The 18,324-nt window shown below is 39.7% G+C and overlaps 1 protein-coding gene across 11 annotated transcripts in view; it reads right to left on the bottom strand.

Annotated features, from left to right (window-relative positions):
* Positions 1-18,324, bottom strand: part of runx1t1 (RUNX1 partner transcriptional co-repressor 1) — an 89,331-nt gene that overhangs the window by 28,994 nt on the left and 42,013 nt on the right. For all 11 annotated transcript variants that reach the window (XM_059978734.1, XM_059978713.1, XM_059978718.1 and 8 more), the window contains exon 4: positions 8,337-8,426. In XM_059978734.1, coding sequence (XP_059834717.1) covers positions 8,337-8,426 — 90 coding nt within the window. The remainder of the gene's footprint in view (positions 1-8,336; positions 8,427-18,324) is intronic.

Below are 18,324 nucleotides of genomic sequence, written 5' to 3'. Positions count from 1 at the left end.
AATTTGTTTTCCTCTGCAAGTTAATGAACTGTTAGCCTTCATCCCTCTGAATTGCCTAATGACTCAAAGCTCTGACCAACCAATGTGAATAGAAATAAGAATTGTTCTTTCAGTAAAAATAAAGGGATCAGAACCATTTCAAACATATTCTTCAAGGCAGTTCTACACACCAATTTCACAGGTTCTTCCACCAACATTCCTGAACACAAGGCATTTAATGTTTCACTAAACAAATGTACCGCACAACACATCATAACCTTGATACAATCACTTGGATGACAGGTCAATGCAAGTAGGAGAAATAGGTGGACTTGCAATTGAAACACAGGAACATGTGCAAGCCAATCAGCATCTAATCACTAGCCATAGACCATCATTACTGGGAACCTGTCACCACCTCAATCCTCTACTCCTGCTTCAATAGCCATTTACTTTAGTCATTAGGTCAAACACAAAATTGATTTTTGAAGTTGTCTGTGTTTAGACACATTCAAATCACCCCAGTTTTTTTAAGCTGCTTATAAAATCTCACAGCAAGGCATGGAAACACTTTGGGTTGGGCTGCCACATGGTACATAACAGTGGCACTGTCATGTTACAGGCACCAAGCAATGATAACCAACAATAGCTTGAGAGACAGTTAGACGATGTTTGGACAAGTACATAAGAAGGAACAATTTAGGGATATGGGCCCAGTGTAGGCAAGTGGGATAAGCTCAGTTAGACACTTTGGTCAGCACGGATGAGTTGAGGCAAAGGGCCCTTTTCCGTGTTGTATAATTCTATGATTCCTGCTCTGTGAGAGCACCATACGATAGATTTAACTGCAAGAAAAAAGGAAAGGCATTTAAGGGTAGTGGCATCTTGTATTCAAATTAGCTTAGTCGGAGGAAAACAATAAGGGTGATTAGATTTATTTGGTGCAGTATTTCCCAGAGTACAATAGATCACTCTTTCTCTTACACCTCAAATATTGCTACACAAGGGTACAATTTCAAAGGCTGAACATAAAGTAAACTTAGGAAGTGTAGAGTAGTTGCTTATTGACTGAGAAAACAGAGTGATGAAATTGCAGCTATGTGGATGATGGCTATTAGAAATGAATTGCATCAAATTTAATGGTGGAAGGGAAGGATCTCCAGAATTATCCAGGGAATGGAATTAAATAGATTACTCCCATGTTAGAGTACCATCGTATTCACAAGCAAGTATTCACCATTGCTCAGCAGAAGCTGTTAACAAAAACAGCCAAATGCAATGGTAAATTACAAAGCAGTAAAATACAAGCTAGAGAAACTGTTTGCAAACCATATAGCACCCCTGATCAGATTGTGCAAGTTTCCTCAATAAAGCACAACACAAGCAATCAGTGGCTTCAGACTGCGTACAGAAAAGCTGTGGGGCTGATCTCTAGTGTCAAATAGCATGAATTACAAGAAAAGACTGGAGAAATTAAAGATTTTCAGTTCAAAAGCAGTTGTCTGAAAAGTGATATTATAAACATGTAGGCGAATCTCAAGTGTTGTAAATGTAATGGAGAATATTATTAAATACACTGAAAGAGGACAATAGGATCTAGCAATATGAAAAATTAAGGATTGACACAACACAAGCACAATGAACACTGGCACATACTCCCAGCAGCAGAGACAAAAGCACTGGAAACATTTAAGAAATAATTGAATGCTGAAAAGGGGGATAATTTAGGATTTTCCTGGATGGATGAACTAAAATCAGCTTTTTTTTTTAAACCTGTAATTATCTAGTGAACTGATCAGAGCAAAAGCAATTACAGAAGTGTTCAACACCCCTGAGTTGGGCAGAAGGATAAACACGAGGATTTATGATTGCTAACCAGAAGACCAGATGGGCCAGAGCAATCTGTGAGGCTTTGTGGTCAAAAGAGATTCTAACCTTCCGAGCCTAGGCTCACATAGCTAATGACCATTTGTCCAGTCACTCCCAAGTACCTTAACAAAAAGACACTCTCATGGGATTAGGAATAAAGCAGAAATCAAATGAAAACGAAGCATGCAAAACAAAAGACAGAGCTCAGGTGTAGCAAGGTCACAAAGCTAATGTTAAGTAAATGCCTCATTTTAGAATGAATTATCATCATTTTTTTCCCAAAAAAAATTCACCTTTCCCACATAGAAATGAAAAAATATCTGTGCTATGCCAAAATGTTAGCTCAAACCTAGAAACATACAGATTTAAAAGTACTAAAGCCGCTGAAAGGAAAGCTATACAAAATCAATAAAGAGAATGGCTCCTATGTTAAACATCTTGCACACATACATCCAGCTGAAACAATAACAAGAAATTATTCAAGAATAGATTTCAAGCAGGAATTTAAGTCATTAATTGTGCTGATCTCACAATTCAATTTTTGGAACAATTAAAGCCCTCAAAAACATGCTTCCTAATTTGTGACTAAATCTGCATATTTCTTCTCGTTAGGGTAGTTGCTAGTTTTCCATTCCCAGCTAAATAAAAAGTGTACAAAGCACCTACCCTACTTTATCCACCTAGAGATGGTCATCTCTGCTGTTGAATACAACACATTTGAAGTTTGAAGCAAGCAACAAAAAACATTTCAATCTAACACAAAAAAACTACAGCTTTCAGTTAAACCCTCCACGTCCCCTTGACCCACTGACTTAGATTACATATCAATTCTATAACTTCCTTTATTCTATCCAAAGCAATTCAGAAGATAAATTTGCATTGTATTTTCATTGTATTTCCATTATAAGCAGGAGATGCATGCTTATAAGGCAATAGTTTTACTTCCCTTCTTTATTTGTCTTGTTTGACTATCTCAGAAATCAGTGAAGAGTCAATCACGTTGCCGCAGAATAAAGTCACATGCAGTCTTTACATGGTAAGAACAGCAGATTTCCATACTCAAGAACATTAGTGTACAGATGGACTCTTATGTCAATCAGGTCATTTCACAGTCACCATTACTGATGTTAACTATTTAACTGAATTACAGTTCTTCAATTGCCAAAATAAAATGATTAGTTCAGACCTTTGGTCAAAATGTTTGGCTACACACAGTCTGTGTATAATAATCTAGCAGTTTATAAATGTAAAGTGTTTTATAAGTTTAATAAAACAGCTTAACTGTTTGGAATAACAAAGCTTTATTCTGTACGGTATAGTCGGGTGCAGTAATTTTAATATACCTTACAATGACAGTGGCACCTACTCACACATAATATGCACATCATGGTTCTGTAAGCTTTCATCGGACCACTTCACCTCAACCTTTTTCTCAACTTTGGTCCAGGTTAAAGAGCTCAGTTCCAGGAGTGAAGCCCAAGGGATCATCCCTGATATCAGGTCAGCTGACAGAATACAGCATCAAGAAAATTGTAAATCTTGTCAATGGCCATCAAGGAGAAAGCAACCCAATTGCTGGAGTCAGATCCCCACAATAAAGAGGGAACAGTTGTTCGAGGTCAACCTTCCCAGCCTCGGGTTAGGGAAACTACTATAAAAAGTTTCAAGGCCTAATCAGCTTCAGCTGCTTCATCAATTGGCTTCTTTTCCCTCATAAGGCAGGAAGTAGGAATTCTTGCCTAATGATTACATAGTGTTCAAGTGTGTTCACATTTCTTCAACCAATGAAGTTCATCCCTACTTGCAACAAAATTAAGTCAACATTTAAACTGCTGAATAGTAAATAACATTCAAAATGTCAGGCAGTCACCACCTCAAAGACCACTCATGGCTTTCGCTTCCCAGACAATTGCAATACGTAATACCTGTAGGCTTTCAGTAAGAAATTCAACTGGACCGTGCTATAGGAGTACATCATTCTACACTGGACTAGGTATCCTCAGGGATGACTCAGCTTTTGATATCTCAAAGAACAAAACAGAAGTCTACAGCATGATGGAATTGTGCATTAGTGAAGCTGCAAAGTTCAACGTTGTCTGGGACAAAGCAGCTTGCCTGTCTGTACCCTACCTGTTGCCCCAATCATTTGTTCCCTCCATCAGTGGTGCATTGTGGGCAGGAGTGTTTACCAACTACACAATGTGTTGCATTTACTCACCTAAGCCACTGTAATAGAACCTTTTAAATCTACAACCATCAAAACAAATGGCACAGTAGGCAAATGGGGACTACTAAATCAATTTCAGGGATCTAAAGAAGTAGGGTGGTCAAGGTAAATCACAATGGAAAATTCTGCTTCCAGTGACATTGAGGGAATCCTATGGCAGAAGTCGGCAAATAAAACTGGAGACAATAGCCGTGTGGAGGGCTGCATTAGTATCAGAATTATTCCTGGCCAGTAAAACTGAGTTGATAGATAATCAGGGTGTTTTTGTTTTGGGCAAGATTACAAATGTAAGTAGCTCAAATAATGGAAGTGCTGTGTGATTTGAAATCTAGCAGCAGAGTAAATAAATTGTTCAAGTTGCACACAAGGAACAACTAGATTTATATGAAACATTTTCCAAGGGAAAATAAAATCAGGAATATATCTGTGTGCTCTATATCTGAACCTTTAGTTTACAAACAGAAACTTTTGATAGAGCCTGCACAATGGATTAATACTACATTAATTACCTATAGAAAAGCTATGGCTATTTATTCAAGTTTAGTAGAGTGTAATCAAAATTTGAATTACTACCTTGAAAGACAGAAAACTGTAAATCAGACACATCTATCATATCCTAGGGAGGGTGAACCCATTTGTGAGTGTGCGCTCAAAACGGCAATAATCTAAAAAATTCACTCGTATGTGATGGTAATTCTAAGCAAAGGCCATCACTGATTTTTAAATTATTAAAAATAATGATGGACTCTAAGGAAAAGGGATGAGTCCTGTTGCTCATTTGTGTGTATTCATTGTTTCACTGTTAATAACAACATATAACAGAAACAGATTGAAATAAGTATTGTAGAAAACCTGGTCAAAAATTAATATTAATCTTTTTAAAAAGTTAATTAAAAATAACATCATTTTAAAATAGCATTGTTATTGTAACCATTTACTATACAGATAATTATGTGCACACCAGGTGTGGAAGGATTTCAAAACCTATCATGTATTCTTGCAGCCATCTAGCTGGCAGCAAGCCAGAGTGAGAGTCAGAATCAGATTTAATATCACTGGCATATGTTGTGAAATTTGTTAGTTTATGGCAGCAGTACACTGAAATACATAATAACTATAATTTATTATATATATTTAAATAAAATTAAATAAGTAGTACAAAAAGAGAGGGTAAAAATGCCGAAGTGGTGTCAATGGATTCATTGTCCATTCACAAATGATGATGATGGAGGGGAAGAAGCTGTTCCTGAAACAGTGAGTTTGTGCCTTCAGGCTCCTGTACCTCCTCCTCAATGATAGAAACAAGAAAGGGGCATGCCCTGGGTGATGTTGGTCCTTAATGATGGATGGCACCTTTTGAGTGTGTCCTGGCTGCTGGGGAGGCTAGAGTTGGCCGAGTTTACAACTTTCTGCAGCTTTTTTCAATCCTGCGCAGAGGCCCCTCCTTACCAGATGGTGATACAACCAGTCAGAATGCTTTCCAAGGTACATCTGTAGAAATTTGTTGAAATGTTAGTTCTCCTCAAACTCCTAATGGAATATAACCACTGTCGTGCCTTCTTTTAATTGTATCAATACATTGGGCCCAGGATAGATCCTTAGAGATGTTGACACCGAGGAGCTTGAAAATACTCACCCTTTCCACTTCTGATCCCTCGATGAGGACTGGAGTGTGTTCCCTTGAATTCCCATTTTTTCAGTCCACAATCAATTCCTTGTTCCTTTCGACACTGAGTGCAAGGTTGTTGCAGCAATGCCACTGAACCAGCTGATCTATCCAGCTCCTGTACATCACCTCTTCCCCATCTGAAATTCTGCCAGTGGCAATTGTGTCATTAAATGCTCCCAATGGAGGTGTCTCAAATAGCCTCTGACAACCATGTCCAGCTCCTGCTCCTGGCCTCTGTGTGTGGCTTAGTTACTAAGCTGTTTCTATTGGCGTGGGAGGGGGGGTTACTGGCAACTTAAAACCAGTTGCTTCAGGCAGACGGGACTCGTCGGCTGTGGTTGACAGCTCATCTAGAAGGAAAGCTCTTGACCTCGAACTTCCACTGCCTTGTGATTATATCCACTCGTGAGGAAGGCTTCAGGAGTGAACCCCCAAGGGAAGAATCCAGAGCTGGAGGGCCTAAGGCAGTCCAATGTTGAGTTCAATGCTGACTGGAAACACGTGTACTGTTGCTGGTGTCAAATTGTATCGGTCTCTTCCGCTCCTTTGGATTCATCGACTGCGTAGTGAGGCAGAGTCTGCTGCATGGGCAACAGCTAGCTCTCCAAATTGTACTGCCCTGCCTCGCATACCGGCTTGTATATTACATAGACAGCTCGGATACAATATCCATGGTCAACCCCAGCCACGGACTGAGGGTCTTGTACACTCATTCAGCTGTGTTTATAGACGCCATTTGAGCAGTGCCTAGCCACACAATAGTGGGTGTAAAGAGAGTGGAGCAGTGGGCTAACCACACATCCTAGAAGTGTAGGAGTGTTGATTATCAGCGAAGTGGAGATGCTGTTTCCAATTCACACAGACTGTGGTCTCCCTGCGAGGAAGTCAAGGATCCAGTTGCAGAGGGAGGTACAGAAGTCCAGGGTTTGGAGCTTGTTGATTAGAATTAAGAGTACGATTGTGTTGAATGCCGAGCTGTAGGCAATGAATAATGTTTCCTGTAAAAACATCTCAATACTCTTAGGTTGTAAAAAAAAAATCATTTGCTGTTTCATTTAGCTATAAAGATAATCAATTTGTACCTTATTACTTTGGATGCTGTTTAAAGAATTGAGGGGGGTGGTGTCTGCGTGCCGGATACCTTCAAAATTTTTAGAGTCTGCCATCTTAGGCACATGCTCCATAGGTTCGCTACCCTTGCCACATGCAAATTTGAAGTTTACAGAAAAATCTCTTTTTTTGTATTTTTTAAAATTATAAATTTCCATTCAAGTTCAGAACAAAAAGAGTTAATTTCAATTCCAATGCTTCACCAAACTAAGGAAGTGACAAAACAAAATAGTGGGGGAGGGTAGTGTTCCAGCACCAGAGAAAGTAATTACAACGGTGTGTAATATCTTTCCTGTAAATGATTCTCCATAACATGAAATAGAATCAAGAATCTGTGGCTTACATTAGCCTAATGAAAACAAGACTTTAATGCATATTGTTACAGCTGGGATTGAATGCAGTTATTAAGGTCCATGTTCCCACAACCATATGGTTTTTGTCATTAATGTCTCCTTTGAGGAAAGGCACTAAAATTAGAAAAAAAGTTGCATCTTTGATTCCAGCATTCCCCTATGAAATGATATTGTAACCATATGGCACAGAGCAGAGAACGAAGATTCTGGAAGTGTCCTTGTATGCTTTTTGGCTTTTTTCACCGCCAACTGACCCTGAGGGGAGCTGTTTCCACTGTAAAAAAAATAGTAATATTCACAAAGGAAATGGTATTTGCATGATGCAATTCAAACTTAGCACTTATAGCTGCTTGGCCACAAGCAAGCAATCATTATGTGCTTTTTATTAAATTAAATATTTTTAGAAAATAGCCCAAAGCTTTCAAAAAGATTTTCAAATGCATGATTGCAGTAAAACCAAACCCCCATTGGTACATTTTAATTTTACATGATAGTTCTTGAAAAAAAAAGTATCTTAAGAAAATATGCCTACACCTTAGCATGCTTCTGAGCGCCAAGCCTGAAACCATTTTAATCTATTACTGAAAATCTTTCCACGTTTTAAAATATGTATCAATGTATATGTATCAATCTGTTCAGATTGGCCAACATTTGCTGACGGAGGGTCGGAAGGTCTGTCCACTTGATCCTTGACATTTTATGACAGTTTAAATCCAGTTCCTGTCGATATAATATAGGGGCACAGCAAACATGCAAAACAAAATACATGGGCTATTTCCTACAATCCTTTTAAAGGAAAATGTCAAAATAAGCCTCAGCATCAAACATGATTTTGATCCAGCAAAGCCATTTCATCTTTTTTCCAGGAATTAGGAACGCTGACTTTGACGTGAATTACAAACAACTGGAATCCTTGGTGTTTAAAATTACGTCCAGTTGCTTTATTAAATATTGCTCTCATTTTTGCAATCAAGACATTCTTTGGACTTTAAAAATTAATCCAGATGTGCTTTAACCTGATATGACATCATAAAATATGGGTATATTTCTTGAAGTTGCAGGCTTTACTATGGCACAGAACCTCATCAATGGTTTCCAGGACCAGATATATAGAAAATGTCACAATTACCTTTAAAAATGGTATAACAAAAGGTCGGAGAGGAAAATTCGTAGCTTCTTGAAGTTTGGAATGAAACTCTTCAATTGTCAACGTAGAATTCTGTAAAATAAGTTTTTAATACCATGAAAATAACATCTTCACTACCACCACAGGCCTAAATAAAGCACATTTCTCCATTCTATTTGTGACATGTATTTGGATGAAAGGACAGAATGGAGACCTTATGACATACATTGAACATAGCCCTAAAAGCAGTTCTAGACATTGAAGTCATATGTCCTTTGTACTCACATTTTCACTTATTTACTAGAGACATTCATGAACAAAAGTATCCCTTGTAATAAGTTCCATGGCTTGATGTCATCTATACTGCCCGAGGTGATCTTTGAGTGCAAATGTCGAAGAGTTGAATTCACTAGCAAGTTCACTGCCTTTATAGCCTAACCCTTTGACTACTAATAAGCAAATTCCTGCATCAGCCCTGCTTATATTTTAAGATATGAAACTGTTTTATAGAAAGCACAACCCTGAAATCAACAGTGTAGCCTAATACTACCTTTGAATACTTGCTTAAGTTATTTTCAACTGCTGTTTCCAATTTCTTTGGCGAAGTACTATTTAGTTTAAAACAAAGACTTAAATTCTTTGTTAAGTTTGCAGATAGGAATTTTTTAGCAAATGCTTAAAACAAGCGTGATTACTTGTTTTCCAGTACTGTATCTAATTCAAAAGCAGAATACTAAAGTAATAGTGCAGAAATCATAGAAGTTAGTTTTTTCTAGAAAATGAAAAAGAATTAAAGAATTTATTCTTAGAAATTCAATGTATTTTTTTCTCAGCACTCATCCATGGTTACAAATGAATAATCAAATCAACGATTGCATTGATACTTAGAATAATACATTCATAGTTATGTGTTGCTTTATAATTGAAAATAGATTAACAAATCAATTCACACAATTTCTAGATGTTCCATTGTTTTTGTCAGTTGAATTCATGATGATACTTCATGTACATGTATAAGTATTTCATTCTTTGTTTGGGAGGTCCTGATGCTAAGACAACTACATAGTCAGAAATTTACCTTGCATGTTCCATAAAGGAACAATAATAATGAAAACTTTCAAAATACGTCAAGACAATTTAATCAACAACTGATCAAATACTAAACATGGAACATTCCTCCTACAGGACATCGGCAGTCTCTGGACACCAAAAGACACATATCTAACAGAAGGCAATGCATATACTGTATATTGATAATGCTTGTAGGAGGCTGCAAAAATCTCTGGGAGGATGTTTCAAAGAGATCTGTGGATTCTAGCAGTTAAAGGTACTCTATTAAATGAAAGAAAACATTTCCATCTACCAAATAACCAAATAACCAACCCCTATAAAATTTGATGCTGCTTTAGGAATAACATTAAATATGAAAAAAATATCATAAGTGCTTCATAAAAGCATTCACAAACAGAATTTATTTGGAGTTATTAGGGCATGCGATGAAATGAGTAAGACACAGAAGCTTCCTTGTGGCTCTGTAGGACTTGCTTGTATCATCCTTACTACAGAGGAGCTTCTTTGACCCATTCTGGCCCTCAGAACTTTCGTGCTTGTCTGCTCTCATAAAAGTCCAGTGTCATGCCCCTCCCACCAACCACATCGGGGATCACTTATAACAACCAATTAGCCTACAAACCAGCACGCAAGAGGAATCTGGAGCAGACAGGGGAAATGTGCCAACTCGACACAGACAGAATCAAAACCAGATCACTGGAGCTTTATGCATTACTGGCAGTGCCACTTTGCTGTTCTTCTTCCAAAAGCTCAGTCATTTTCTTCACCTCAATGCCACTAAGCCCATGGCCACACTGATTTCCTGATTTCAAAGTAATTGCTTCTTTAACTCAACAACTGAGAATTCACAGCCCGCCTGGTGAAAGCTCCAAATATTCAGAAGGAATAAAGGAAAAACTCCTCCTTTGCCCAGAATGGCTGATGCCTTATTTCAAGACTGTTACTTCTCATTCTTGACTGTAAGGAAATCAATCTGACCTCTAGTCTGTTAAGCCACGTAAAAATATGCACCAGTATTATGACACATGTCACTTCTGAGTTTAGGGTTGGTATGAAAAGTTCACCAATATATTACTGAAATATTAACACTCCCCCCTGCTTACGGGGAACAAGGAGTTGGCAGATGAACTAAATGAATATTTTGCATCTGTCTTCACTGTGGAAGACATCAGCAGGGTGCCAGATGTTGTAATGTGTGAAGGAAGAGAAGTAAATGCAGTTACTATTACAAGGGAGAAGGTGTTCAAAAAACTGAAAGACCTAAGTGTACATATGTCACCCAGACATAAGAACACAAGAAATAGGAGCAGGAGTAGGCCATCTGGCCCGTTGAGCCTACTCTGCCATTCAATAAGATCGTGGCTGATCTGACCATGGACTCAGCTCCACCTCCCTGCTTTTTCCCCATAATCTTTAATTCCCCTGCTATGCAAAAATCAATCCAACCTTGTCTTAAATATACTTACTGAGGTCGCCTCCACTACTTCATCGGGCAGAGAATACCACAGATTCGCCACTCTTTGGAAAAGCAGTTCCTCTTCATCTCCATCCTAAATCTATTCCCCCGAATCTTGAGGATATGTCCCCTAGTTCTAATCTCACCAACCAGTGGAAACAACTTTCCTGCCTCTGTCTTATCTATCCCTTTCATACCTTTAAATGTTTTTATAAGATCTCACCTCATTCTTCTGAATTCTAGCGAGTAAAGTCACAGGCGACTGAATCTCTCCTCATAGTCGAACCACCTCATCTCTAGAATCAATCTGGTGAACTCCTCTACACTGCCTCCAAAGCCAGTATATCCTTCCTCAAGTAATGAGACCAGACCAGTGCTCCAGACAAGGCCTCACCGGTACCCTACAGATTTGCAGCAAAACCTCCCTACTCTTAAATTCAATCCCTCTTGCAATGAAGGCCAACATTGCATTTGCCTTCTTGATAGCACCTGTAAACCAATCTTTTCCAATTCAGACACAGACAATCCCAAGTCCTTCTGCACAGCAGCAGGATGCAATCTTTTATCATTTTGAATCTGGTCTTCCATTTTCCTTCCAAAGTGGATGGCCTTGCATTTACCAACATCGTCCATCTGCCAGATCCTTGCCCACTCACTTAACATTTATCTCTCTGAAGACTCTCCGTATCGTCTACACAATTTGCTTGTCCACTCAATTTAGTATCATCAACAAACTTAGATACACTACACTCAGTTCCCTCTTCCAGATTGCGAATATATATAGTGAACAGTTGTGGGCCCAGTGCCAACCCCTGTGGCACACTGCTCACCACTGACTGCCAAGCAGAGAAACATCCAACTCTCTACTTTCTATTGGTTAACCAATCTTCTAACCATGCTAATGCATTATCCCCAACTCTATGCATCCTTATCTAACCACTGTGCTTGTTATATCCTCAAGTTTGTCAAACAGGACTTGTCTTTGCTGAATCCATGCTACGTCTGCATGGTAGATACATTTCTTTCCACATGCCTCGCTAGTTCTTCTTTAATGATAGCTTCAAGCATTTTCCTAACTACAGAGGTTAAACTAATTGGCCTATAGGCACCTGCCTTTTGTCTACATCCTTTTTTCTACAGTGGCGTAAAATGCACCTTCTTCCAATCTGCTAGGGCCTGCCCAGAGTCCAGAGAATTTTGGTAAATTATCATCAAAGCCTCAACTATAACCTCCATTATTTCTTTCAATGCCCTGGGATGCATTTCATCAGGACCAGGGGACTTATCTATCTTTAGGCCCACAGGCTTGCTTGGCACTACCTCCTTAGTGATAGCAATTATATCAAGCTGATAAACTGCACCCCAGGGTTCTGAAAGAGGTAGTGTTAGAGATTGTGGAGGCTTTAACAATGATCTTTTAAATATCATTGGATTCTGGCATGGTGCCAGAGGACTTGAAAATTGCAAATGTCACTCCACACTCTAAGACAGGAGGAAGGCAGAAGAAAGGAAATTATAGACGAGTTAGCCTGACTTCAGTTGTTGGGAAGATGTTGGAGTCAATTATTAAGGATGAAATTATGGAGTACTGGTGACACAGGATAAGATGGGATAAAGTCAGCAAGGTTTCCATAAGGAAAAATCTTGCTTGATGAACCTACTGAAATTCTTTGAAGATATTACGGGTAGGATGGATAAAAAGGATGCAGTGGATGTTGTATATTTGGACTTTCAGAAAGCCTTTGACAAGATGCCATACATGAGGCTGCTTACCAAGTTAAGAGCCCAAGGTATTACAGGAAAATACTAACATGGTTAGAGCACTGGCTGATTGGTAGAAAGCAGTGAGTGAGAATAAAAGGATCCTTCTCTGGTTGGGTGCCAGTGATTAGTGGTATTCGATTAGGTTTTTATTATGTATATCAATGATTTGGTTGATGGAATAGATAGCTTTATTGCCAAATTTGAAGATGATATGAAGATTAGTGGAGGGGCAGGTAGTGCTGAGGGAACAGGTAGGCTGCAGAGGACAGATTAGGAGAATGGGCAATAAAGTGGCAAAGGAAATACAATGTTGGAAAATGCATGGTCATGCATTTTGGTAGCAGAAATAAATGTGAAGGCTATTTTCTAAGCGGGGAGAAAATCCAAAAATCTGAGACGCAAAGGGACCTGGGACTCTAAAGGTTTACTTGCAGGTAGAGTGGGTGGTGAGGAAGGCAAATGCAATGTTAGCATTCATTTCAAGAGGACTAGAATATAAGAGTAGAGATGTGATGCTGAGGCTTTCTAAGGCACTGGTGAGGCCCCATCTTGAGTATTCTGAACAGTTTTGGGCTCCTCATCTTACCTTTCAACTCTAATCCAATAGAGCATGCAGCATATTGCTTTCTAGTCATCTATCATATATTTTAAATTGTCTCACTCAGGCCTAAAAATGTAATCACCGTGGAGGATTTCTTATTCTTGTGGGATAAAACATTTCCTGACGGGGGAATCACTCTGCTTGGCAGGAGTGACTTGTGGCTGTGAAACAGTCTCAGGTTCTAGCGCCTCCTCCATGGTGGTGGTAGGTGTTGACTCTGGGACTGCAGGAAGAGGCTTTGACAGCTCTGGGCTCCTGTAACAATTGACTCTGCACTCTTTAACTGATCAATATACTATCTCCAGATGACATCAGATGCAATCTCCACTGGGTAGGAGAATTGTCCAGTACTGTCCTTAATCCGTCCAAGGACTCACTTTTTAATCATCTCTGTAGCCCCTCACAGGACTATTTGTCCAGGAGTGAAACATCAAGTCTCCTTGTTTGGGGAGCCCTCATATTGTCTCGGCTGTTTGTCCTGCATACTCCTTCCGAGATTGGGTTTGAGGAGATCCAATCATGAGTGCAAAGGATGACCCAGGAACAGCATAGCTGGTGAGTTGCTGATCGTGGAGTGTGCTGCATTGTGGTATGCAAGGAGGTAATTGCAAAGTTTCTGATTCAGTGTCAGTGCAGTGTGTTCTGTAGACTCTGGGTAAACCTTTCCACAAAGCCATCTGTAGCAGATAGGCATGTAGCAGATGTAATGTATATCTTATTCCATTCATTTTTCGAGAATGACTGAAACTGTTCCACAACAAACTGCTCTGTTGTCACTGACTAAGTGTTCTGGAACACCAGTCTGGCCACTTTGTAGTGGCATCTACTACTACCAAAAAAATCTGTGCCCATGAATGGTCAGGCAAAATCCACATGAATCTTCTGCCAGGGCAATGCAGGCCATTCTCAGGGATAAAGAGACCCTTCTGGGTGTGTGGACATCCTGAAGACTGCATGGCAAGCTGCCTGATCTGCTGGTCTACCCCAGGCCACCAGACAAAGCTTGAAACCATTTTCATTTTCACCACAATTAGATGACCAGCGTGTAGCTCCTCCCTTGAGGCCTCAGCTTGAATGGTATAACCACATAATGCAACCACTATCAAGGGTAAGTTCACCCTGGCACTTGAGTTCCTGCTGCACTTTACAGCCATTTTGAGTGGCCATGTAGACCCGAGACAGAGTCGGATTTTTTCTGGTTTCCCTTTGGATCATCCCTGCTGTACCAGTGAGACTTCTGATTTGCATTAGGGAGAATATGCCAAGTGATGTGTCCTCTTTTGTAAGGTTTTCAGACATTTCCTCTCCCAAGGGTAAACCAAATAATTTATCAGCATTTCCATGATGAATTTTCCTCTTGAAGTTGATTTTGTGATGTACCCTGGAAGAAACAGAGCCCCCCTCTGCATTTGTGCTGCTGCTGTTAGTGTAACATCCTTCTGTGGATTAAAATGGTCACTAGTGGTTGGTGGTCAGTAATGGGGTAAACTCTCTCCCATACTAGAAGGCAGAGCTTACAAGGGATAATGGTGACTCCTTTGCTTGCATCTTCGAAAACAGCTTTACTTCTACCTTTAACATCTTTTTTTTTCCCTTTCAGGGTTCTTTTGAAGACCCTGACCCGGAGTAACGTGCTATCTTCAGTTCTTTGCGTGAATGGGACCTGTTCTCGGGGATTCCACGACTGGCCGTTATTCGACATACAAAGGGTTCAGCCTGAGAGTCTCGATTGTGTTCAGAAGTCTAAGATCTTGGGGCCCTGGAGACGGGCAGACCGAGGGTCAGTGTCACAATCAGGAGACCCGTGTGTCTTCAGGGAGGCCGGAAATTCTTCCACTGTGGGCCCGAATACCTGAGGTCTTTGCAATCTTTGGACATAGAGCTCGAAAAAAGCGACAAAGCAGGCTTTTAACATCGTAAACCAGCGGGTTGGAGTTACGATTCCCGCTCGCTGTGAAAATGGGGGACACCTCCCTCTCCCTTGCCAGAAAGAGACAGAACCTGTGGGGTGTCGAATGTTGGATGAAAGGCAAAGCCTTTGGGGTTACTTTGGTCTGCATCTTTGCTATTGCTTAGCACATGCTTGGGCTCGGTGATGGTACTGATGCTGATGGAGGGAGGAGGGATTATTGTTTGCTGCCGCTTATGTGCAGGAGGGGGTTGCTGGGGGGGGCACTTTGGGGTTCTCATGCTTAACTGTCGTTTATTTTCTGGGGCACTTCACTGTTTTCGTGGATGTTTTCAAAGAAAAAGCATTTCAGGATGTATATTGTATATATTTCTCTAACATTAAATTCAACCTTTGAACCTTTGATACAGGAAATGGTTGAAATGTTTTACTATACACCCCAAACCAGACTCACGGTCTCTCTGTCAATCTGTGTGTAATTTTCCTCTGCAGCCATAAAGGAACAAGGCCAAGTAGCATTCACTTCACTCATAACTTTCACCTATACCATAAGACGAGATGTCACAGGCAAGTTTTACTGGACGAAGTAGATCATAAAGCATAATGTGTGAGTATACCTGCTGACATCACCATTTTGTCTTTTAGAAGGCCACCTCACACTGTTTTGTCCATTGCCATTTCTTTCTAATCTGTAGTCATGTGCTCAAGGGATGGAGGCAGGTTTGGCAGGGAGCTGTTATAATAATTGACAAATCCTAAAAAGAACCACAACTGGGACATGTCCTTTGCCCTTGGGTCATTCACCATTGTTTGAACTTTCTCAGCACATCTCTGTAATCCTTGTGTGCCAATACTGTGAATACAGCAAGAGATGCTTGGTTAAAGAATGCATACTCCAAGCTCATTATTTTCTAACCTTTTTAAAATTGTCTTGAGATTTGAGATATTCCTTTTTACCCTAACTGGTAACAATAATGTCATCCAGGTAACACTGAGTGCCTGGGCATCCTTGCAGAACCGGGTCCATAACTTACTGCTAGAGTGCAGGTGTAGCTGCTACTCCATATAGCCCTTTGAGTGTTTGTGGTGAGAAACACATTGGATTCTTCTTCCATCTCCAGGGTAGGCTTCAGCTAAGTCCAATTTGCTGAAGAGTTTTCCTTCAGAGAGGTTTGTAAATATATCCAATGTCCTGGCCAGGGTATTGATCAACAGCTGCTTTCAGTACTGGGATGATGTTGACCTTAATATCCCCTGACAGATACGTTCTTCTTGGCTACTGGGACTACTGGTGTTGCCCATGGACTTCAGTCAACCTGGCAAAGAACTCGCTCAGACTCCATGCAATCTAGTTCAATGGCTACTTCAACACAGATGGTATAAGAAACCAGAAAGACTTTGGAAAACTTGTAGTTACATTTTCATTTAGCACTATTTTACCTTGAGTATGTCTGAGTTTTCCAATGCCATCCTTGAACACTACTGTGGCATCATCCAGTACCTTTCAATTAACTACTGCATGGCATGTAACATGCAAATTTTGGATGGATCTCCAATCAGGAGATCCAGAAGTTATCATCTCAGCCAATCATGATCCCACAACGCTGGCCCTCCTGTTTTTAACCACAGACAAGCCCACTGTAGCTTGTTGTTTGTGGTATTTCAGTACTACAAATGTCATTTCCACAGGAGTTATTTCATCTCCAATAAACTTCTTAGTTGGATAGCTGCAGGCTTCAGTTCATTATCTTGGAAATGCCAAACTCATTTTGAGGATAATTTAAACAGCCGAGCCAGTATTCAATCCCATTTTAATTAATTTGCCATTCATTTCTGATGCGAGCTCTATTGCTGGTCTATCCTTAGTTTTCACATTATAAACCTCAAGGCTACCCAGCCCTGTACCACTCTTATCACTTTCAGATTTTTCATCACCAGCATTCAGATTAGTGCTCTTTTTGAAACTGCAACTTAAATTGCTCTTCCCTGTGCAGTTCACTTATGTTCATCAGCCCAACATGCTTTTTGTACATGTCCTACTTTGTTGCATTTTCCGCAAGTTTCACCTTTAAATCTGCATTGTTCTGATGTATGTGAGCCCCTGCCACAATGGTAGCACAAATTGCTTGGCCAGGCAGGTTTCTGTTTAGACATTGAAATTTTGCTCATGCTCACTTTCATTCTTGACTGCAACTCAATTGCAGCTCTCTCTCCCATTTCCATTGATACAGTGATTTCAACAGCTCTTTTATTTGAGAGTTGTGTTTCAGTTAGGAGCTACTTTGAATGCTTTCTTGTAAAATTCCACAAACTAAATGATCTCTTAATGTATCATTAAGCCCATAACCAAACTGATCATTTTCGGACAATATCTTCAGTTCAGCCATGTACGCTGAAATGGACTCCATTTCTATTGACTCAGCCTATAAAACCTAACGCATTCTGCAGTCAACAATGGTGTCAGTTCCAAATCGTCCAGCATTACTTTCACATTATCAGCAAAGCTCATTTTGGCTGGCTTGGTTGAAGAAGCCCTGCTTCTATGCACATTGTATGCTCTTCCATTGATGCACTCAGCAAAACTGGCACTCACTTCTCAATGGCTATTTCTTCTGCTTCAAAATACTGCTCAGTTTGTTCCACATGCGGCAGAAAGTTATTTTTTGTACAATCAAATGCATCTATCTGTCCAACACAGCTAGCCATGTCTGCTTTTTTTTAAAAAATGCATTACTCTTAATCTCCCAGTACATACTGTTTATGAACCCACAAATTCATATATTTTCTGACTTTATTTTTAACTCAACTGTCTTCTCCTCTTCTGAAGAAAGCACACTGTTTTTTTTTATAAAATGTTAATGTTTCACTGTGTTTCACTAGATAGTTGTCTTGGGTTCATTTTAAAAATACTTTGTCATCACTGTTATGTTTTTCAAGTCCAAAACATAAAACTAATTCAAGGAAGAACATGGGAGCACAGGGGATAATGCTGGTACTTCTCAGTTTTGTTTTAACTTTAAGCGAGTTTTAACTACTTATGACATAGTGGGGTGATGATGTATGCCATTTACATACTTTTACATATAGCCTGTAATACATTATGTAAACAAAGAATGGTTAATCAAACAGTACATTTCCAATATTACTGAAACATTAAATGCACAATAGTTCACAGGAATGATTCCAGGAA

The sequence above is a fragment of the Hypanus sabinus genome, chromosome 1 (assembly GCF_030144855.1).
Source record: "Hypanus sabinus isolate sHypSab1 chromosome 1, sHypSab1.hap1, whole genome shotgun sequence".
In the NCBI taxonomy this organism is placed as follows: Eukaryota; Metazoa; Chordata; class Chondrichthyes; order Myliobatiformes; family Dasyatidae; genus Hypanus; species Hypanus sabinus.
The sequence above is the reverse complement of the archived record's forward strand: the minus strand, read 5'-3'. Positions and strand labels throughout refer to the sequence as shown.